General features: G+C 46.7%; 2 protein-coding genes across 3 annotated transcripts in view; both read right to left on the reverse strand.

The window, feature by feature from the left end:
* Positions 1–5,521: 5,521 nt before the first annotated feature.
* atp5pf (ATP synthase peripheral stalk subunit F6) lies at positions 5,522–9,790 on the reverse strand. Its single transcript, XM_056301427.1, has 4 exons — positions 9,736–9,790; positions 7,511–7,681; positions 6,561–6,685; positions 5,522–5,623 (listed from the first exon to the last, which is right to left on the reverse strand). The coding sequence occupies exons 2-4, from the start codon at positions 7,678–7,680 to the stop codon at positions 5,595–5,597; spliced, it is 324 nt and encodes a 107-aa protein (XP_056157402.1). The 5' UTR covers position 7,681; positions 9,736–9,790; the 3' UTR covers positions 5,522–5,594.
* A 3,506-nt stretch (positions 9,791–13,296) lies between these two features.
* Positions 13,297–24,530, reverse strand: part of appa (amyloid beta (A4) precursor protein a) — a 47,006-nt gene continuing 35,772 nt past the window's right edge. For both annotated transcript variants that reach the window (XM_056301466.1, XM_056301465.1), the window contains exons 11-16: positions 22,411–22,539; positions 21,932–22,031; positions 19,562–19,783; positions 19,145–19,236; positions 16,783–16,929; positions 13,297–13,720 (exon numbers count right to left, since the gene is read on the reverse strand). In XM_056301466.1, coding sequence (XP_056157441.1) covers positions 13,619–13,720; positions 16,783–16,929; positions 19,145–19,236; positions 19,562–19,783; positions 21,932–22,031; positions 22,411–22,539 — 792 coding nt within the window. In that variant the 3' untranslated portion in view covers positions 13,297–13,618. The remainder of the gene's footprint in view (positions 13,721–16,782; positions 16,930–19,144; positions 19,237–19,561; positions 19,784–21,931; positions 22,032–22,410; positions 22,540–24,530) is intronic.

Genomic DNA, 24,530 nt, shown 5'->3' on the forward strand with positions numbered 1-24,530 from the left:
ATTGAATGATTGGTTGGTTGATTGGCTGATTGATGGATTAATTGGTTGATTGGTTGGTTGATTGGTTGATGGATTTTATATCTATATACCAAGTCCAGTTGCACTTGATTCAACTCCTTTGGATAACCATGACCTGGATGAATGAGAACACTCACACACATGCCTAACATGATATTTACCATCCTGTGACTTTACAACTCATAGATAGATAGATTGAATGATTGGTTGATTGGTTGGTTGATTGGCTGATTGATGGATTAATTGGTTAATTGATTGGTTGATTGGTTGATGGATTTTATATATATATACCAAGTCCAGTTGCACTTGATTCAACTCCTTTGGATAACCATGACCTGGATGAATGAGAACACTCACACACATGCGTAACATGATATTTACCATCCTGTGACTTTACAACTCATACATAGATAGATTGAATGATTGGTTGGTTGATTGGCTGATTGATGGATTAATTGGTTGATTGGTTGGTTGATTGGTTGATGGATTATATATATATATACCAAGTCCAGTTGCACTTGATTCAACTCCTTTGGATAACCATGACCTGGATGAATGAGAACACTCACACACATGCGTAACATGATATTTACCATCCTGTGACTTTACAACTCATAGATAGATAGATTGAATGATTGGTAGATTGATTGTTTGATTGGTTGATGGATGGATTGATTGTTTGATTGGTTGATAGATGGATGGATTAATTGGTTAATTGATTGATAGATGGATTAATTGGTTAATTGATTGGTTGATGGATGGATTAATTTGTTAATTGATTGGTTGATTGATTGATTGTTTGATTTTATTAGCCACACTACGACGGCCGTGGAATTTGTTTGTGGTACACTTTACACTCTGCAGGACAATACATACATGGACAACAACTGACACTCCACAAATTATCAGGAATTATTACAGACTTTAGACATAATAAAAGCATTTAGTTCCTTCCAAAGTTTTCTGGAAAAGCTGCAGTCCCATAATAAATGTGTGAGGGTCTCAACCTGAGTTTGAGCCACTCATCTCTATGGCTCTGTTAGCGACGGGCGTTGGTAAACATCGGGACACAAAGAGCCGTGGACATCTATAGCTCTGACAACGACTCCAAGAGGATCAATTCTGAGTCTCATCACCAGCCAGTCAGACTAGCTTGGTCTCGTCAGGAAGGCACGAACTGAGGAAGCCTCTTGGATGAGAGGCGAAACGTCTTCACGGATATTTACCAAGTCCAGTTGCACTTGATTCAACTCCTTTGGATAACCATGACCTGGATGAATGAGAACACTCACACACATGCCTAACATGATATTTACCATCCTGTGACTTTACAACTCATAGACAGATAGATAGATAGATAGATAGATAGATAGATAGATAGATAGATAGATAGACTGATTGATTGATTTTATTAGCCACACTACGACGGCCATGGAATTTGTTTTTGGTCCACTTTACACTGCAGCACAATACATACATGGACAACAACAGACACTCCACAAATCATCACGAACAATACAGTTACACAATAACAGAAATAAACATATCAGGCATAACAAATGAATGAATGGTGGTGTTTATGCCAGTGGTGTGTGTGTGTGTGTGTGTGTGTGTGTGTGTGTGTGTGTGTGTGTGTGTGTGTGTGTGTGTGTGTGTTGGGGTAAAACTGTTTGCTAAGCGTTTAGTCTTAGTTGACAGTGACCTGTAGTACCTACAGTGACCTGTAGCGCCTCCCTGTCCTTCGTAACTGCTGGATTGTCTAGAAACAAAAGATGTGGGATGAGTTTCACAGTTTAACAACACGCCTGGTTATTTCTCCCAAATCTGCTGGTTTACACCGCGTCCGTATCCACGTGCCACTTCCTTCTTCCGTGGTGGCTGGGCAGCTCGCTCACAACGCCAAACACATAACGCCTCAATACCGCATCAGCCAATATTGTATAGAAGTTGTTAATTACTAATTAAAGATTTAAAAAAAAGGTAGGGGATTGTCAACAAATACTGTCTGAAGACATTAAGACGTGAGGAGAAAGCGACGACTCGGTGAGACTGGAGAGTTCGTGTCCGCAGCGTGACGCAGGTGTTCATGGGAGATCTGTTAAATAACCACGTTGGGCGTTTGGGGCGTGACGTCACACCAGAGACGTTAAGCGGAACAAGGTTTTTATTTAACTCCTAGACTGCTGACATGGCAAGCGACCAAACCTGTCCGGGGTTTCCTTTTTTCTTTCTTTGTATAAAAATGTCCACTTTATTACAAAGGTTAGAAAGAGATTTACTTTGCTTTCGCCAGCAGAGGGCGACACTAACCAGCGCCACTAAGTCGCAGAAGATAGTGCAATCTCTGTCTCTCTCTCTGTCCCTCAAGGATTCGAATACACGTTGGTTCATTATGTGCGCCAGAGAACTTAATTCACCGGGGGTACCATATTTTACACGACACCGTCTGAAGAAGCGAAAGGAAACAAAACATGTTCCTCTGTGCCGGACGTCCCGATGACGGGGTTGAAGAGCCTCCCGACCGCGTCTTTTGTTATTATTATTATTATTATTATTATTATTAACAAGAATACAAACGATACAGAAACATTGTACATGTATGTCATCAGACATGTCAGCTACACTTAAGCACAAAAAGTCAGGAAATGTGTGTTTGGTAGATTCTCTCCTTGTTGTAACGACGCTTCTCGGCAGTAAATCTTCTACCAGGCAGCTGATTGGCAGCAGCTCGTGCACCGGAAGCTCAGAACAAGAGTCAACAGCAGCAGCAGCAAAACAAGCTGTTTGGCGTTGGCAGAGAAGATTTGGGTGCAGCCCACATACTCAGCTCTGCTGCTCATCCCACAAACGCGTGTTCCTTACACACGTGGCGCCATTTAAAAGGGAGATAAACAGGCTTTCCAACGGTGTAAGATTTATTGCTCAGAAGCATTGTTACAACAAAGAAATCATCTACCAAACACACACAAGTATATAAACAACCTTCACATTCCATGGTCATCACAAAAGTAAATAAAGAAAATGAGTAAGCTGTAGTATCCACAATAATAATGATAATAATAATGCTGAACAGAAACAAAGCACTTTTGCCCAGGGGGGTACATTTAAAGTGCACATTAGGTGAAAATGTAAGGATGTGGTCAAAAGGGTAGCCTATAGGCCACATAACGTTACAGTTATTAAAAAAACAACAACAGCAAGACAATAAACAAATTATTCGTTAACTTATGTAACCGATTATTTTGTTGCCCGGTGCGGGATTCGATACGGGGTGTGCCGCACCACAAGGCGACATCACCAACCGCTCGACTAAAGGGTCAGACTCGTTAGCTACGGGCTAACGCGTCTTATTAGTAGTTTACACTTCCATGGCCAGATATACTTAAATGAACGGTTCATTGCGTCTTGTCAACGTGGAAGCAAAAACGTGTCTTGAGTAGCCAAACGAAAGCCAAATACGGCGTAGAAGCTCTTGCGTGACGCCCTCGAACGCTCACAGCGAGGGTACGGTAGAGTTCCAAAGCGTCCAGTTGAGTTGCATGCAACCCAGCCAATGACAGACAGAGTAGGGCGGGTCTTGGCGGGGCCATAGTAGGATTCGTAAATTCGCGTCCGGCGGAGCTTCGCGCGCTCCAACGCAGGCTTATCCCGTGCCAGTGTCTTGGCGAGCTCCACAACTACTGGAGCTGCAGCCGCGGGGAGGGGATGCTCCGTAATAGCTCCAAGAAACCATTGCCTGGAAAAGCACAAAAATCTTATTAGTCCCCCCCACCACCACCACCACCTCCTACTACAAAGCACATCATGATAAATAAAATTGACAGCATTAAAAAAAATCAATACTGAGATTCACTGTACCATGGGGCATCCTTGGGGGACTTCCTATTCTGCTTATTGTAGTTGAGGGACTTTAATGATCTAGCCTATATCAATATAGATAAAAAACTAGCACATACTGGCCAGCTAACACTCACCTCAGAATTTGTAACCCTTTCAAAAAGGGGGACAGGCACCTTCACCCTTTCCCTCATCTGCGATGGGCCTTGCTCTGCTGTGCCCTGCTGTGATGGTCCCTGTGTTGTCCCTTCCATAACACTACGTGTGGTCATGATAGTCATGACCTTTTGACTGTGCTGAGCCAAAAGGGAATGGGAGCCCTTGGCCCCATAATTTATTTCTTTGCAGCAGAGACTGCATCTGGCAGAACTGGGACATCGGGAACACATTCCTTCCCATTGACCTCACCTTTGCTGTCGAGCTTCATCCAGGACCAGCTCCACCTACACCTGATTCCTGCCTCAAGCTGAGCAGTCAGTCAAGTTTCTGTGTATCTAAGTTTGGCTGTTTAGTTTGTGGGGTCAGCACGGTGGCACATTGGTTGGGACGGTCACCACACAGCAAGAAGGTCCTGGGTTCGAGCCCCAGGGTAGTCCAACCTTGGGGATTGTCCCGGGTCGTCCTCTGTGTGGAGTTTGCATGTTCTCCCCGTGTCTGCGTGGGCTTCCTCCCGCAGTCCAAAGACATGTAGGTCAGGTGAATCGGCCGTACTAAATTGTCCCTTGGTGTGAATGTGTCAGCCCTGTGATGGCCTGGCGGCCTGTCCAGGGTGTCTCCCCCCTGCCGCCCAGTGACTGCTGGGATAGGCTCCAGCATCCCCGCGACCCTGAGAGCAGGATAAGCGGTTTGGATAATGGATGGATGGATGTTTAGTTTGTTAGTGTTCCATATCTGTACCATGCCACGTTACCATGACAATGACCTGTGTGTTCCTGATACCCTCGTTTCCTACCAGTGAACCTTTTGCTTCACCCGTTAACGCGTCTGCATTTAGGTCCTTAATTCCTGCTCCCGCCATGATGGTTTCATGTTATTTTACTCAATAGCTTCATTTTTACATATTTCAAGAAGAGGGAGCAACACAGGGTGACGTACAAAAGTAGAGGAAAATGCGCACAGGTGGACTACATCTTATGTAGAAGCTTCATTTTTGAGATCTTGTACATGGGACCACCCCTGGACACAGCTTTACAACAGGGTTTTAAAGGGCAACTGAACACAATCCTTCAGCCTGTCCTTTCAACATCAATAAAAAAAACCCTAGTGTCTCAGACTGGGTACATGATTTCTCTATTGTGCTTGCAGGGTAACTACCTAGAGTATGTAAGATGGCCATTCGTGCAAAAAACCAAGACATAGCTCAACAATGTGACCGACCATCACTAATATTGGACATTTCAGGTGAACTTTTAACTTGCACTAGCTAGGTACTGCATGGTCGCAGTCAAAACATAGCAGCTTGGGGGCGCCTCGATGGCTCGCCTGGTAGAGCGCGTACCACATAAGGCTGAGTCCTTACCACAGCACCCTGGGCTTGAATTCGGCCCGGGCCTTTTGCTGCGTGTCATCCCCATGTCTTTCCTGTCTCTGCTATCACTATCCAATAAAGGCGGAAAATGGCAAAAAAAAAAAGAATAGCAGCTTTACTGATAACCAGTACACGGAGATCAATCCAGGATCATTTTATTAAATACAACGTATTGGTGACATGTAGGAGACGTACACAACGTGGATAGCATTCACTTGGCCACTTCATCAAGCTTGGGTTCTGAAAAAAAAAAAAAGAAAAAGATTAACAATGATTGCTAGCAAAACTTCTAAGGGTAGCTGATGCAAACTACAGTATGAGTCCCTGAGCTAAGTCGATTTCTTAACACAGTATAGTAACTTTATTTGCAATTTCTGACCAACTTTGCAAGCTAATGGTAGCTTCAGTGTAAAGTGAGTGTGATACAAAGCTGATTCCCCAACCAGTTTCAATGAGAATAAATAAAAATGTCTTTCTGAGCCGCTGTTGTGTTCTTATGCTATTTATAACCTCAGCTAAACAAAGATCCAAGTCAAAGTACTGTGCATTCTCTCGAAGGCAGGATAGATAATAGGAAAGTGAATTTGGCAAATCACTCCAAGTTATTCAGTTAAAAAGGGCGAAATGTTATTGCAAGTATATCCAACTATAGCATCTTCCCAAACGGTTTTTCTTTTTGGGTGTCAGCATTATAGCTGATATTCTTATATACTACATTGATCCCCGTAGGGAAATTATGCACTGCATTTAACTGCACTTGAACATTTAACTGCATCTGCATTTGAAATCCCTTGTCCCAGGTTGGCTAGCTTCAGCCAAGAGTTTGGCTTTGGCTAATGATTACACAACCGATTTGGCTTTTTATTCTTGAATAAATAAACAAATAAATAAACAAATCTACCAGTAAGCGAAGTTTATATTAAACAGTTCAATTATTGACAAAGAAAAATAATAAAACTTCCCACATCCTGTTAAAATTTGCAATTATTTCTAATTTCCCAGAACTTTCAAACTGATTCACTTCTGTGTTTTGCATGATCTGTGGGAACCCTGCCCCTGGGTGCTTAAATGACCCCACCCCCCTTTTCTACCAAACAAACAAACAAATAAATAAGAAAAATAAAACTAAACAAAAACCTGTACCTGCAGCGGATGTGCAACATAAGCCAAAACTGACCTGGGAATTTAAAGTCAGGGAACTTGGCGAGGTCCCCTCCACCATATAGTCTCTGAAGTTTAGTCATCTCTTCAGACAAGTTCTTCTGGTAGGAAGGGCCTGCATCCACAATCCCACCGGCAGCCCTACGAGATGATACGAAACACAAGGAGATGAATGTGAGAGAGAGAAGGGGGTGACGTTAACAGATGACAGTGGAAAAAGACACAAAGATTTGATGAAAGTTGGATGTGTAGTTACCAAAGAAGGAAATGCTAAAACCTTATTGCAAGAGCAACAAACCAGCTGACCAATCAGCTACATATTCCAGACATAATCTTTTCTTAAGGAATTTAACTTTTTGTTTTTCTACAAACACAACTGTCATTCATTTCTAATTATGGATAAAACCATCTCCCCAATTTTTGGTCACACTTTGCTTGCTGCTGACAAAATAGTTACTGACCAAGAAGAGTCCTTCAGTCTCCTTGACAGGTTATGACATTACACAGCAATGCTGCCACCCTTACAATCAGGAATATTCCTTTAATGGTAATATAATGTAAAAGGGAAAGTGTCATTTGGACTGGGCTGTGAGCATCCCAGATACTTTCCCATTAATAGTCATGGGTGTGAATCTGTGTGGGCCAGCTAATGATTCCAATTTCATGCTGATTAACAAAGTTCTAAAAGTCAAACTCCCATTTCAGAGAAATACCAATCATCTTAAATGAAGGGCAAGCTCATCAAGCACATAAATAATAAAGCCCATCAAGCTTGCATGAATAAAGACTGGCAAAAGACTCACTAAAAGAGGAAGCCCTAGTCTTTACTTGCACAGAGAATTCATGTGTGCACTGACAACTCTAAACTAGTTGAGTTATTGCCTTTTTTGACATTATGGCTGTGTTATGTTAAAACAGCAAATCTGTGTTCATTCTAATTATGGCATTATCGTGGTGGTTACTGACTTGCTCTTGGTGTTGTAGTCGCGGATCTTGTCCAGGAACAGTTTCTGGACAGGATCAAGGTCCTTGGCCCGGGTGAAGAGGACAGCAGAAATACCAATATTCCTGCGCAATGTCACTGTCACAGCAGAGCGAAGGAGGGATGACAGCTGGAATAAACGGTGGAGTGCCATGCTGTAAAAAATCCAGAGGCATAGATTGAAATTGATGGATACGCTGATGTCAGAAAATTTTAGAGAAGCACCAACTGATCGGCCGGTGACCGGAATGAGCCAATTTCAAGCTTGATCGGACATGACCGGTGACCGTTGGGTCAGTCTCAAGATAAATCTGGTTCTGTGCAGGTCAAATTTACATGCATGCACCACACTATGGTTCACATCACACACACAGCGGCACAGAGAGTAATGTCACATCCACACACACACACACACACACACACACACACACACACACACACACACACACACACACACACACACACACACACTACATGTTGTTGAAAACATTCATTTACTTTGGGAAGGTAAAACATGTGAGATAAAGTGGGATACACTGCATTTCATTTTCAGTGGGATTTGTACAAAAAAAAAGGTCTGTCCAGTAACCTGGAACTTTTTTATTTTGAGATTTGCTCAAGTGAGAGAAGGTCCTGTAACCTGGTGCAGTTTTTGAGAAAATTTAACAGTTATTTAAATATCAACGTTTTATTCTGTACAACAGAATTTTCTATTTAAGAAAAGTAAAAAAGATGTTTGTGTATGCTGTAAATTATAGCTTTTAGGGGAAAAAAAAATCAAACAAAATCGGAATAGGCAGGTCAGACTTTTAAAAATTTGGAAATAGTTATCGGCCAAGAAAATTGCAATCAGAGCATCTCTAGAATAGTTTGTAAAAGACTCCAACTCATTTTAGTGATAAATGTACTGTGTTTGTCTTAGGCTACATAAAACCTGGTTTCCAGTAAACACCAAAATGATCACAATAAAGAATATTTCATTTGACTTGAGTGTTTTAGATTTATCAAAGCGCTAAATCTAAAAGCACATGTTTATTTGGAAATATGGCCGTTCATCTTGCTTACGTGCATTTAGCAGATACTGATCGAGGACACTAGTGGTGCTCAGTCAGGTCTGGTTTTGTATTCTCCCAGGTACCTCATTACATTCACTTGTTGTTCCAAGTGTATAACCTCCCTGCAGGCTGGACTATCTGGAACAGGTGAATGTAATTAACTGGCACAACAGAAAACCAACAGTACTGTGGGTCCATGAGGACCTGACTGAGATCTAGCACAAAAAGGGTAACAACTTGTAGTAGTACGGTTCAGAAAAGCACCCAACTCCTTCCAGTCAAACGCATCGAGATGTTTGTCATTTCTGATTGAATCACTGACGCTAACAACACTGTACATTAAGCTACAGAAGGTCACACTTGATTCTGGCAAGCTAACAGCCAAAGCTAACGAAGCCCCCGGCCCTAACTACTGTCCACTAGCCGTGGCGTGCTAACGTTAGCCGGCCTCACTTGGCTCTAACAAGGGGCATTCTACCTTTTCATGCGTCGCCATGAGCCTTTTTAATATGAATAAGGAAAATATACACTGCTACGTGCAGTGTATATAGCAGACACTGGTCGAGTACCCTAGCGGTGCTCAATCAGGTCCTCAGGGGTCACCAGTACCGCTGGTTTTGTATTCTCCCAGGTACCTCGTTATAGTCACTAGTTGTTCCAAGTGTAGAACCTCCCTGCAGGCTGGAATACCTGCAACAGGTGACTGTAACTAACTGGCAGCGCAGAAAACCAGCAGTACCGTGGGTCCATCAGGACCCGATTTGAGATCTTGAACAGGAAGGCTAACAACCTGCATTAGTAGTACGGTTCGACTTCTTCCGAGTCGAACGCGTCGAGATGTTTGTCATTTCTGGTCGAATCACTGCCGCTAAAAATACTGTGAATTAAAACTGCAAAAGGTCACATTTGATTCTGGCAAGCTAACAGCCAAAGCTAACGAAGCCCCGGCCGTCAACCACTGTCCACTAGCCGTGGCGTGCTAACGTTAGCCGACCTCACTTGGCTCTAACAAGGGGTATTCTACCTTTTGACGCGTCGCCATGAGCCCTTAAATATGAACAGGGAAAATATACACGCAGTCCTCCACAAATATGATACAGAGAGGGAACATTTTCCTTTTTAAAATGCCCCTTCTTTATAGAATCGCTACTCACCTTGAATTTGACACTTCGCAAACCCACCAAATGCGATGAACCGCTATGAATTGTGGGAACATCACGTGGACAATACGGAAGGTTCGCGCAAGGGCAACTGCGTCGCTTTTGCGCAGTCCCCCCCCCCCGCTATAAACAGAACAATTCTGGTCAGACGTTCTTTTCTTTATATAAATGTTCTTAGATGAGTTTTATTTCTCCTTCAAAGACATTTTTTGGGGGGATTTTCGATCACACGAAGGAGGAGGATGACACACTTTATAATAGATTTTATCTTTACATTTGCCCAATTCTGTATTCATAAATGTTAACTGAACACCTTGCTTTCCTGTTTTCAGAAACGACCTTTCAAACTATTTAGAAAGTATTAAAACAAATACTAAGGCTGGTAAGCTATAGCATCTATGGGAATCTTGTAGATTGTCGGTTTGTTTCTGTAAAATAACGCTCCTTTGCGTTTGTACGTCCACTTCCTTACTGCGTGTTTTGATTATGTGTCACTCGTCTTGTGGCCCCTGTCTGCGTTTTGTTCTTGCTGTTTTGTTCAATTTTAAAAAAAAACTTGCGCATTTCTGACTCGCTTGACCAAACTCCGAGAGACAAATAAGATTTTGGTTTACTTTCAGATTGATCTGTCAGAAAACGCTTTAATAATAATGTAAACTACTAATAACACACGTTAGCCCCTAGCTAACGGGTCTAACCCTTTAGCCGAGCGGTTAGTGACGTCGCCTTGTGGTGCAGTACACCCCGTATCGAATCCCCCACCGGGCAGGAAAATAACCGATTACAATAATAATAATAACCGACATGCACACGTTCAGCGTCCCTTCTGCTGACATGTGACACCTGTTATTTACCCATCAGGATTTCCACTTTCTGAAATATACACGAGAGAGGCGTCGCACAGTGTCTGTATGTACATTCAAAACTTTATTATGGAATACAGTGTAGAAAGCGTTTTCCCAGTCAATGCAAATGACCTGCACAATATTAACACAGTGGGGGGGGGGGGGACAAGACACAGGAGAAGACGTCAAGAAAAAAATTGCTCTCTTCAAATCTACTGCCCTCTGTTGGGCTTCCAGCGAGCAGCAGCCTAGAATGACCAAGGCGTCATGATTACGCCACACTGCAGGCTCAATAGATAAGTCTCACCAAGAGCCGGTTAACCACCCATACGTCTTCCTTTTTATCCACCCATACGTCTTACTTTTCATGAGATCTATATCACAAATGGTTTAATCCACAACTCTTTTCCTTTGGACAATTATATTACCCTTGACCCCTTTTGACTTATTAAAAGAAATTAGCAGACTGCATGCAGGTGGATGGGGTCCCTTTGCTGCTGTCACTTGTGTTATCAGTTCCTAACAGTTGACCCCCCCCCCAACACACACACACACACACACACACACACACACCCTCACCCCGCTGCTTGAACAGATGATGGCTAATGCTGGAATGCACTCCTTATGAAACCACCAACCCCACCTCCCTGATCCCTCTCAGGGCTCTTGATGCTGGATATCGATATTCTGTACAGAGACTGCTGCCCTCCATCTCTGGAGAGACGGCGCGCCTCGACTGAAGGTGGCGAGCAGTGTGCCTGAGGGGGATGGAGGAGACTGGGGTAGGTTGGCGTGCGTGCGTGTGTGTGTGTGTGACAGAGAGAGAGTGTGAGTGTTTGAAAATCCATTATACACCGTCTGCTTGCCTAGCTATCCAACCGGAACTGCCAGTCATTTCCTCCTCCCATCCCATCCCATCCCATCCCACCCCTCCTTTCCTTCTTCCGTCAACCCCCCCAAGCCCCTTCCCCCCTTCCTGAGTGCTGCACCTGTTTCTTGTCGCAGGAGATAGAATGATTGGAGAGTGTGTGTGAGATGGAGCGGTAGAGGAGTTGACGAGAAGGGGCGATTTAAAAAAAAAAAGAAAAAAAAAGAAAGAAGTAATCACCCCTGTTCATATTTTGCAAACGTGACAAGACTGAAAACAAAAAAAACATACAAAAAAAAAATACAGGAGGGTGCTGGATTATTTTGGCAAAACACAGAACTGGACAAAATGCATAATCAGACTGGAGACAAACACCTACATGCAGTATCCCAACCCCCCCTATCGTTTCTCCTGCACACCCCCCCCCCACAATCTACCCCAGAACAAGCCCTTTAAAAACAACCGCCCCCCCTCCCCAAAAAAAATTAACATGGATCGAAAGCAGCAAAACTGAATTAAATAAGGTGATATCAAAGAGCCTCAAGAGAAAAAGTCTGCAAACGCAGAAGGATTTTCAACACACATTTCAAATAAGTACATGATACAAACAGGGATCACGCCCCTTCCAGAAGCTTCAGGAACGCAGCGTGGAAACGAAACAGGAGGCTCAATTTGATAATAATAATAATTAAAAAAAGACACATATGTCTCTTGAAGTGTGTTTAACAACAAAGCCAGAGCACATTTGTCTAGATCGATCTAGATTTTTCATCATTCGTTTGAAGTCACGTGTTCACGAGAAGATACTAAATGTACAATCTTTCTAGAACGACAATCTATGCGTGAGAAAGGACCTCTCAAGAGCAGCGTGGTTATTTTTCTTGCACCCCCCCCAGCCCCCAACCCAAATTCAGTCACCGTTGTTGTCATCATGCACTACATATGAACAGCTAAGAGATTTCAGCATGAATTCAGTACATTACACGCAATTAAAAAAGTGACTTTACACAAGTTGTCTTTTTTTTCCTCCATTTTCTTTTCTCTTCTTTTTTTTTGAAAAACAAAACTGGAAACCATAGAGTAACTCTGAAATAAAAACAGCTCATTCAGAATATGTAATTACTACCATCATCATCATCATCATCACCACCATCATCAACGTCGTCATTACTGCCGTCATCAGCATCTCGAGATATCCTTAAGAGCCTCGTGTGGCTCAACACAGCCCAGCTGTTGTAAGAATGCACAAAGAAAGAGGATGAGAGGAGGGGGGGAGGAGGGGGGGATGAGGAGGAGGAGAGGGCTCACTTATACTCCAGTGTCGACTGCAGAGTGAGTGCAGTAGTGGTGCAGCAGGGAACGCTACTGGGCCTTGTTCATCTTTTGATATTGTCCTACAATCACAACAAATCCAGACCTCGGGTGAAGACTATGATTAGAAAAAGAAAAAAAAAGATGGTCAAGCGCTCAACAGAAATTAGAATCGATGTGTACTTTTGTTTTTGACCAAGACAATTTTGGCTAGTCACACCTTTGGCTCCGAGTCGGTTCTTAAGCACGAAATGTGAGCCTAGTTGTAACCGAGGCCCAGTGTGAGAGAAACGGAGAGAGGGTCTCCTGGACTACTGATCCCTGGTCAGATTCCCCTATGCAAGTCCACACCTCAATCATCACAAGCCAAAACAACTATCGGCTGACCCCTGGCTCAGTATGTACGGGACATGTTCTCTCGCTGGATGGGTTTGCTTTATTGCACTGGGTGGGGCTTGTTTTTTGTGTACATTGGGGCCAGACGGAGCAATTTAAATACAACCCCCCCCACACACACACACGATTACAGGCTTCTTTTAGTAACTTTAATGCAAGCTTCTCCACAGTGCACGCCCAGGCTAAATGAAACAAACCTTTTTTTTCTGTTTTTTTTAAAAATTATTATTATTCCGTTTCCTCATAACTGACTATTTCAGTCACTCATTGGTCTAACCCACACTGCCTCTGGAGAAATGGGGATCGGGGAGGATGGGTAGATGGGTGGGTGGGTAGGTGGTTGGGGTCCAGGTCAGATTTTTATTGGTAATAGGGTACTGGTCGATGTGTGTTGGAAGGGTGGTATGTGGTTGTGTGTGTGTATGTATATACGTGTGTGCGTATATGAGATTCTTCCTCAGTTCTGCATCTGCTCAAAGAACTTGTAGGTGGGGTTCTCATATCCATTCTGCTGCATCTTGGACAGGTGGCGCTCCTCAGGGGTGACTGCAGCATCCACCTGGAGGGGAGCCAGAGAGAGAGGAGCATATTTCATTTATATATATATATATATATACACTCACCGGCCACTTTATTAGGCACACCTGTCCAACTGCTCGTTAACGCAAATTTCTAATCAGCCAATCACATGGCAGCAACTCAATGCCTTTAGGCATGTAGACATGGTCAAGACGATCTGCTGCAGTTCAAACCGAGCATCAGAATGGGGAAGAAAGGTGATTTAAGTGACTTTGAATGTGGCATGGTTGTTGGCGCCAGACGGGCTGGTCTGAGTATTTCAGAAACTGCTGATCTACTGGGATTTTCACGCACAACCATCTCTAGGGTTTACAGAGAATGGTCCGAACAAGAGAAAATATCCAGTGAGCGGCAGTTCTGTGGGCGAAAATGCCTTGTTGATGCCAGAGGTCAGAGGAGAATGGCCAGACTGGTTCGAGCTGATAGAAAGGCAACAGTAACTCAAATAACCACTCATTACAATGCAGAAGAGCGTCTCTGAACGCACAACACGTCGAACCTTGAGGCAGATGACCACACCGGGTGCCACTCCTGTCAGCTAAGAACAGGAAACTGAGGCTACAATTCGCACAGGCTCACCAAAATTGGACAATAGAAGATTGGAAAAACGTTGCCTGGTCTGATGAGTCTCGATTTCTGCTGCAACATTCGGATGGTAGGGTCAGAATTTGGCGTCAACAACATGAAAGCATGGATCCATCCTGCCTTGTATCAACGGTTCAGGCTGGTGGTGGTGGTGTAATGGTGTGGGGATATTTTCTTGGCACACTTTGGGCCCCTTAGTACCAATTGAGCAGCCTACCTGAGTATTGTTGCTGACCATGTCCATCCCTTTATGACCACAGTGTTCCCATCTTCTGATGGCTACTTCCAGCAGGATAACGCGCCGTGTCATAAAGCTCGAATCATCTCAGACTGGTTTCTTGAACATGACAATGAGTTCACTGTACTCAAATGGCCTCCACAGTCACCAGATCTAAATCCAATAGAGCACCTTTGGGATGTGGTGGACCGGGAGATTCGCATCATGGATGGGCAGCCGACAAATCTGCAGCAACTGCGTGATGCTATCATGTCAATATGGACCAAACTCTCTGAGGAATGTTTCCAGTACCTTGTTGAATCTATGCCACGAAGGATTAAGGCAGTTCTGAAGGCAAAAGGGGGTCCAACCCGGTACTAGCAAGGTGTACCTAATAAAGTGGCCAGTGAGTGTAAATATATATGTGTGTGTGTGTATATATATACATATATATATATCTCCATCCATTATCCGAACAGCTTATCCTGCTCTCAGGGTCGCGGGGACGTTGGAGCCTATCCCAGCAGTCATTGGGCGGCAGGCAGGGAGACACCCTGGACAGGCCGCCAGACCATCACACAGGGCCCACACACACACACACACACACACATTCATACCTAGGGGCATTTTAGTACGGCCGATTCACCTGACCTACAGGTCTTTGGACTGTGGGAGGAAACCGGAGTCCCCGGAGGAAACCCACACAGACACGGGGAGAACATGCAAACTCCACACAGAGGAAGACCCGGGACGACCCCCTCAAGGCTGGACTACCCCTGGGCTCGAACCCAGGACCTTCTTGCTGTGAGGCGAACGCGCTAACTACTGTACCATCATGCCGATATGCACGCACGCACGCGCGCGCACACACACACACCCACACACACACACACACACACACACACACACCCACACACACACACACACACACACACACGGGAATTCTTGGCCCTGGCCAACACTGGTCACATTGTGTTTGTTGTCTGTGTCTCGTAACAGAATCACCCTCACTTTATCCAGCGCTGCAGTCTAAACCAGTCCTGTGTGGTTAAATGCACGTCAGGCCTGTGAATGTAAGCTTATGTAGGGGAAAAGGTGGCTGCGACATGTTTGTCACATGACACTTGAAGTCTATCTTTATTGTCCATACAAATATCAACACACGTTACTCCCAATAAACAGGATCTGAAAACACTAACACACCTTTATCAATATCCAACATGTGCTTTCATTACAGTAAAAAATGGGTGCTCTTTTCACAAAGGCATGGTGTCTTCAGTACAATAGACTCACAGTTGTCAATAACTTTTCTTTCAGCCCAAGAATAAATTAAGAGGTAGCTATGTTTCCCTCCCTCGATTCTTTTTATTGTGCCTGTAATGATGAAAGTAGTTCAGATACAGAGGCGTTGTGTCTAGCTGGCGGGCTGCTTACACAATATGATCAAGTGTAGAGGAGGCATCCATCTCTCTCTCTCTCTCCCGCTCCCTCGCTCACACACACAAACACATATACATAAACACAGAAAAAAACTAAATAACACAATTAAAAAACAAACTGGTGGGGTGTTCAGGTGGCATGGTGGTCTATTCCATTGCCTACCAACACAGGGACCGCCGGTTCGAATCCCCGTGTTACCTCCGGCTTGGTCGGGCGTCCCTACAGACACAATTGGCGGTGTCTGCAGGTGGGAAGCCGGATGTGGGTATGTGTCCTGGTCGCTGCACTAGCGCCTCCTCTGGTTGGCCGGGGCGCCCGTTTGGGGGGGAGGGGGAACTGGGGGGAATAGCGTGAGCCTCCCACGCGCTACGTCCCCCTGGTGAAAAGAAGCGGCTGGCAACCCTGCGTATATTGGAGGGGGCATGTGGTAGTCTGCAGCCCTCCACGGATTGGCAGAGGGGGTGGAGCAGCGACCGGGATGGCTCGGAAGAGTGGGGTAATTGGCTGGGTACAACTAAGGAGAAAAAGGGAGGGGGAGGGGTCCAAAAAAAAAGAAAAAGAAAAAAAGTCCAACCCCCCCCCGATCTGGTAGAGACTGACACAATCAAGTGGACGAGGTTTCATCCATGGCAATTTTGTGTGTCTACCACATCCATACATAGCGGCTCTTGCTCACACACAGGATTTTGTGTGTCTACCACATCCATACATAGCGGCTCTTGCTCACACACAGGATTTTGTGTGTCTACCACATCCATACATAGTCGCTCTCGCTCACACACAGGCGTGTCTGCTCTCACCTCAATGACTCCGTGGTGGATGGACGTGTACTGCTTCTTCCTCAGCATCACCAGGGTGATGACGATGACAGTTGCTATGACAACCCCTCCCACCATCAGCCCAATTATGGCGCCCTTGTTGGAGCTCACATCCTCTGCGAAGAACACCTGGGGGGGAGACACAGGTCAGAACCCCTGTCAGTCACACAGCATCTAACAATCACGAGGAGCCATTAAAAACTGCGGTATGCAAATTAGAAAGATGTTAAGGGTCTAGGGTTGGATGGCCACTGATGACCTTTTAATGAGTGTAACCGCGCTAATCTATTTTTTCCCCGGAGTTTAGAAGAATGGTTGTGATAGCGCTGACAGACGGTTATATATTAGTGCTCTGTGAGCCATCAGGTAAGCACTAAAAACTGCCACCTGCGAGCCTCCATATCCATCCGTTTTGTCTGTTTTTATGTCACTGACTTTTCCTTTCCAACATTATGCATACAAAACACCACAAAACCTGGGCACCCGGGTAGCGTGGCGGTCTATTTCGTTGCCTACCAACACGGGGGTCGCCGGATCGAATCCCCCGTGTTACCTCCGGCTTGGTCGGGCGTCCCTACTGACACAATTGGCCGTGTCTGCGGGTGAGAAGTCAGATGTGGGCATGTGTCCTGGTCCCTGCACTAGCGCCTCCTCTGGTCGTTCGGGGCGCCTGTTCAGGGGGGAGGGGGAACTGGGGGTGAATAGCATGATCCTCCCACGCGCTACGTCCCCCTGGTGAAACGCCTCACTGTCAGGTGAAAAGAAGCGGCTGGCGACTCCACATGTATCAGAGGAGGCATGTGGTAGTCTGCAGCCCTCCCCGGATCGGCAGAGGGGTTGGAGCAGCGACTGAGACAGCTTGGAAGAGTGGGGCAATTGGCCAAGTACAATTGGGGGAGAAAAAAGGGGAAGAAAAAAAATAAAAACATTGTGAGTAATAACACTGAGAAACAATAAAAATCTGTTTATCTGCGAGATTAATGTTTTAGGCTGTCTAACTGGGATCCTCAGAGCAGGAAATGGAGGAGCTGGGTGGGGTAATTGGGTTCCTCTGAGCAGGAAATGGAGGAGCTGGGTGGGGTAAGGAAACCGTTTGACACGGCAGCTTCCAAGTATGAATGCCAGAGATGTGATGTGTAATAAAATGTCAGGATTAAGGGATTAAACTCTTTAGGTGCAAGGAATAAGGGTGGGGGATTTGGATTTCAGTGCACCATGTGGGTCACGGTTCTCAGAGTCGGTATTAAAACAAAAAGGAGGTCAAACATTGATGTTTGGTTCGATACCTCGTCTCGCGGCCCGGCTATATGAAAAGCGGGCAGAGACAGCCAAGAGGCACGAACTCACGCAAACAAGCGCTCGTGCACGCGAGCGAGCGGACACCCGGATAATATACACGTCTGTCACCCGGAGAAAACTGCGTTTGGGTGGAAGAGCGGAGAAGCGTGACACAAGACTACATTACAGCTGATGGCTCCTCGAGCACTTGTTTCTATGACGACGACCTTGAGAGGGGACTCGGAGGACGAACTGGAGATTCGGGATGGCCATCGAGTCCGTTTGCGTGTCGACACTTACTTGTGAGTGCCATCACACGCACCAAGTGTGATAACATTTGATTACACTCAACGTTAATTTCTATGTGTGTGTGTGTGTGTGTGTGTGTGAGGAGAGAGAGAAAAACAGAGCATGTGACAGCATGTCTCAGTAGACACACCTCTGTAGGTGTGACTGCTAGTCTGCATTTATACATGCGGTGTGACTGCATCTGTTTTCCGCATTAAAAGGTTTGCAAAAGTAGGGCGTCCGGGTGGTGTGGCGGTCGATTTCATTGCCTGCCAACACGGGGATCGTTGGTTCGAATCCCAGTGTTACCTCCGGCCTGGTCGGGCATCCCTACAGATAACTGGCCGTGTCTGCGGTTGGGAAGCCAGATGCAGGTATGTGTTCTGGTCGCTGCACTAGCGCCTCCTCTGGTCGGTTGGGGTGCCTGTTCGGTGGGGTGAACTGGGGGGGATAGCGTGATCCTCCCCCGCTACATCCCCCTGGTGAAACTCCTCACTGTCAGGTGAAAAGAAGCGGCTGGCGACTCCACATGTATCGGAGGAAGCATGTGGTAGTCTGCAGCCCTCCCCGGATGGGCAGAGGGGGTGGAGCAGCGACCAGGATGGCTCGGAAGAGTGGGGTAGTTCGCCGGATACAATTGGGGAGAAAAGGGGAAAAAAAAAAAAAAAAGTTTGCAAAAGTAGATGAATAATGCATTTATGTGTGTGTCTGTGTGTGTGTGTGTGTGTGTGTGTGTGTATGTGTGCATTTGTGTGTGCGTGTGCGCGTGTTTGCATACCAGTTTCTGGTGATGGACTGCATATTCGGTGCTCTGTCTGTCCTCGGTCTCCATCCGCAGCTCAGGAGCAGCCTCCACTTTCATTTCTGTCCCTGGCAAGAAAAGAACGAGGGGCACTTATCATGGACGGCTCCCCCCGCCCTCTCTCTCACACGCACATGAAACAAGCATGCAAGCTCTTGCTGTTGAGGTCTTTTTTTTTCTCTGTGGCAAGGTGCAGCCTACTCAGTGTCAGATGGGTGGGGTAAGGTTTGGGTGGAGTAAGGTATGCTAAGTCATATTTAGAGATGCTTTCTGGACCAGGTCTAGGAAATAAATCCACCTTTACGGCCAACCCACACACGACCCACCTGACCCTGTGTGCAGGGCTCTCTCAGCAGCAGTTCTGGCTCCGTATTAATGACTGCATCCACCTACCTTGGCTCTGTGTGTCGGGCTGGTTGAAGCTCTCGGGATGGATGAAGCCCACTTCCCCCAGGCCCAGGGAGTCTTCCTGGGGCAGCAGGTCCAGGCTGCTGGCCTGGCCATCTCCAAGCTCCTGGTCGGGCATCAGGGCATCGTTGCCGTAGCTCACCCTCACGTCCGTCTGCAGGTTGGCCAGCTGCTGGGCCATTTCCGCCTGCTCCTTCTGGAGGAGCTCTGGATGGATGGAGGGAGAGAAGGGTGAGGACACGCAAGAGTTGGAGGTTCTTTTTAGTGTAATCCTTTCATTCAGTGCATTTACTCATTGCATTTGCTCAACAGTTTCACACGTTATAGTGGTCAGCTTAAGGTTCGAGGTCCATTCCCCCCCCTTTCTCTCCCCAATTGTAGTTGGCCAATTACCCCACTCTTCCGAGCCGTCCCGGTCACTGCTCCACTCCCTTTGCCAATCCGGGGAGGGCTGCAGACTACCACATGCCTCCTCCGATACATGTGGAGTTGCCAGCCGCTTCTTTTCACCTGACAGTGAGGAGTTTCACCAGGGGAACGTAGCGCGTGGGAGGATCACGCTGTTACCCCCTGTTCCCCCCTCCCCCCTGAACAGGCGCCCCGACCGACCAGAGGAGGCGCTAGTGCAGCAACCAGGACACATACCCACATCCGGCTTCCCACCCGCAGACATGGCCAATTGTGTCTGTAGGGACGCCCGACCAAGCCGGAGGTAACACGGGGATTCGAACCGACGACCCCCGTGTTGGTAGGCAACGGAATAGACCGCCATGCTACCCGGACGCCCCGAGGTTCATTTAAGGTTGCAGAACGATTGCTACTTTGCTCAAATTGAACAGCCGAACGTTATTGCGAGTACGTGAAAATGGGACAAGGAGAACCTTCTAGTAAGTATAACTGTTTCATGTACTGTACAACAGTTTTATATCAGCGCTTTCACAGACAGGCCTGTTCCAGAACACCTTCTCTTCTAGTCCATCAAGACAGATAAGTCGAGCTGGAAATGCTCTTTGTATCACAGGGAAAATAGTGCTTCACAGTTAAAGAGCGTCACAACTGTTCAACTCAGACAAACACCGGCGGCATTTTGTAAAACCGTGACTCAGGAAGAAATACAGTGCTCTTTTTCTTCTGCATGTGTTTTGGGGAAGTTGGACAGTACAGACTGTGACTGACTCAGGGACAGACACAGATGGCTCTGTGACGCACATAACTCCAAAAAAACCCCAGGGAGGGAGAAGGGGGGGGGGATTTATCATCATTGAAATGGTGTTTTTCTTTTTTAACTATTTCAGTTGAAAGGTTGAACAGAATGGGGCCAAATGGCTCCGATGCTCCAGCACAAACAAATAGCGTAGTTTCTAATCACGGTGCACGGTGGCACAGTGGTTAGCGCGGTCGCCTCACAGCGAGAAGGCCCTGGGTTCCAGCCCCGGGGGTAGTCCATCCTTGGGGGGGGGGGTTGTCCCAGGGTCGTCCTCTGTATAGGGTTTGCATGTTCTCCCCGTGTCTGCGTGGGTTTCCTCCCATAGTCCGAAGACATGTAGGTCAGGTGAATCAGCCGTACTAAACTGTCTCTGGGTGTGAGTGTGTGTGTCGGCCCTGTGTGACAGACTGGCGGCCTGTCCAGGGTGTCTCCCCGCCTGCTGTCCAGTGACTGCTGGGATAGGCTCCAGCATCCCTGCGACCCCGAGAGCAGGATAAGCGGTTCAGATAACGGCTGGAACGGATGGAGCAAATGGCGATCGCGGTTTCTTTTGTCCCTTGGGGGAGATTTCAGCACGCTCCGTAACCAGACAACACTCAGCATAATTAGGAATTACATCCTTCTAAAACAGAGATATGGTTTCGCCAACCTGACGGTGGAAAATCCATAAGACAAACATCTGATTTGCACGTTGTGGCTTAAAGAGCACTCCGGGGGTCCCTGCTGCTCCATGGCCTCATTTACTTAATGTTTTTATTGTCAATTTAATTTGCCAATAAAACCCAGCTATAAAGTAGGTTTATGATTTGATAGCGGGGTGGGAGGACACGAGACACGGGGTCAGGCACTCGCAGACCACACGTATCTCAAAACAAGCCAAACAAGCAGACTGTGTATGCTCCGACCGCGAGTTCGATGCAACGAAATGTCGTGTCTAAATACACGAGGAGACCCGTAGTAGAAAAACAAAAACGTGCCGCCACGGTGTCAAGATTCATGGTTGACGTTCTAAGTCCGTTTTCAGATTTTGTTTCAGGTTCGTCTTGTGCCGCTTGATAAAAACCCGACACGCTTCACAGAAAGTCAAGTCCGCATGTGTGGGACGCTAAGTCCAAATGGTATCAAACGCTATCAAGTTTCACCCTCACCGACTTGGTCCTGGATGTCATCGGCCACGCCGGGCACCTTGTACAGCAGCCCCAGAGACTGGTTCATGCGTTCCTCGATCACACGCAGATGGGTCAGCACCTACGGGGTGGGGGTGAATGCAGAAATACCGTGTTAACCACATCGTACCGGAGATGGTCAAGGGATCGAGCGTCACTTCTGCAGCCCCGTGCATGGCCTCTCTGGCCTGGGATCGAATCAAATAGTTCTCTCTCCCGTGTCCCTCCCCCTTTTCTTTCCTATCGCCCGACAACAGGAAGTACTGTATTACTGTATCACACATTTGTATTGTTATGTACCAATAGTGACAAACAGGCCCAAACATGCATGGGCATGCAGGGCAGGATTGTTTCAGGGTATTAAAAATGACATGCAAGATCCTGCTCCATGACTCTACACGGAGGGAGGGGTAGAGGAAGAGGTACGGCCATCTGGGGGAAGAAGCAAGAGGGTGGTGTACCTGTGGTCTGATCTGCGCTGCCTTTTTGGGGTCCACCATTCGCACGTGTTCAAAGTGTTTGAGGGTGTGCTGCCTGTCCTTCTGCTCGGCACGCACGTACTTCTTCAGCAGGCTGAACACGTGGCGGGGCTGGAGGACGGACAGACAGACAGACAGACAGACAGACAGACAGACAGACAGACAGACAGACAGACAGACAGACAGACAGAGACAGAGAGAATTTGATGGAGGAAATCAAGATCAGGGATCAGGATCAGGAACATTTATCTGTCATTTCATTTCACGTACTTGTGTACATGAAATTAAACGAAATATGGTTTCCCCCAGCCCACAACAGTGCAACACAAAGACACAGACATGATCCAAAACCCACAAGAACACATATATCCAGACTACAACAAAAAACCTACAAAACCTACAAGAACACATATCCCAAAAAAAAGTCACTGTCCAAGAGAGTGAACGCCAGCCAGGACGACTGACAGAACTGCCGTTCTGCATGGACTAGCATTAGCTTAGCCTGCCTCGCTTCCGCGTCCTGTCAGACCGCCCTTGGTGTTTCCTCTTCGGGCGCAGCTCCAGGCAGGGCCGTGATCCTTGGGCCCACTGGAGGCAGCAGACCAGGCTCCCCCAGCCGATCCAACGCCAGCTCTCCCAACCAGACCCCTTCGACACACCTCCCCACACTCCACACGACGACTCTAAAAACACAGTCAACGCCAGGCGAGGCCGCCGCCAGACCGCCCTCGGTGTTATTAGAACGGCTGGTCTGCATGGGCTAGCAGTTAGCTTAGCCTGCCCCGCTTCCGCGTCCTGTCAGACCGCCCTCGGTGTTTCCTCTTTGGGCAGGGCCGCGGTCCCCGGGCCCACAGGACGCGGCAGACTGGGCTCCCCCAGCTGATCCAGCGCCAGCTCTCCCAGCCATCAGACGAGGACACAAACCCAGACCCTGCATGGACGGCACTGGGTGAGGCCGCCGCAAACGTTAAGCTCGCGCCGCCATCTTCCCACACCGGTGCTGGGTGAGGCCGCCGCAAACATGAGTTCGTGCCGAAATTATACATAAGGAGAGGGATGTGTGACACATTCTGGCCCGACAGGTTGCAGCTCGCCAGACCAGTCGGCGTGATCTATAAAAGATGCTTGGGCACACACTTTACCGCTTGCGACAAAAACGATAGGACAGAAACTGTTACTCCTGACAAGCGGACATCAGTCCAAATCCCACAGGGTTTTACGGAGTTTGTTCAATTTTCCGGGGCGTATCAAAAGACTCACTGCTCGCACTATTCATGGGGTGAAGACCACGGGCAGAACTTCAGAAATACTTTTTCTGTTTTAATCAAATTACAATGAAATTAAGGCCCAAAGAACTTTTTTTTAAAACGACACACATACTTGCACGCAGTGTAAAAAGAAAATCGCATATTCAACGGCACGCTCAAATTAGCTGAAGATTAAATGTGGATGATCTCTGCGGGGAAATTAAATCACCGCAGACATGATACGGAGAGAGAAGGATTACAAAAAAACATCCAGATGACTGAACGCACGAGCGAACGAAGGTTTGTGCCTGTCTGATGTCACTGCCCTCCACAAATCTTGCTATTTACAACAACAAAAAAGGTGGGGGGGGGGGACAGACAAAACCAAACCTGGAAATATACCGACCCCAGGTGAGGGGCAAAATATCAACTATCAACATCAGTCACAGTTCAATGAATCACGGACTGACGACACTGATGTGTGCATGTGTGTGTACTTGTACTTCCAGCTCAGTGAGGACCAATTTGAGTTTTTAACCATCAGAATGAGGACGTCTTTGCAAAGTGAGGACATTTTAGCCAGCCCTCGCTTCTTTACGGGTCTGTTTTAGGGCGAGGACTTGGATTAGGTTACGCTGCACCCGCACGGTATCCAGTAAACAGCAGACGGCGAACCCGAGGCCATTACTGTGGACGAGAGCGGGACGGTAAAAATCAAATGACACCGGCAAATTGTGCCGAGAACGGCAGTGGCAGACGGCACTACCGTCCAAAGTTAAAACATTTTAACTTTTTGACGTCCTCCGCGACGGAATTTACGACCAGATTCACGACCAGGTGTAACGCAGCACATCA

Source organism: Lampris incognitus, chromosome 21 (assembly GCF_029633865.1).
Source record: "Lampris incognitus isolate fLamInc1 chromosome 21, fLamInc1.hap2, whole genome shotgun sequence".
In the NCBI taxonomy this organism is placed as follows: Eukaryota; Metazoa; Chordata; class Actinopteri; order Lampriformes; family Lampridae; genus Lampris; species Lampris incognitus.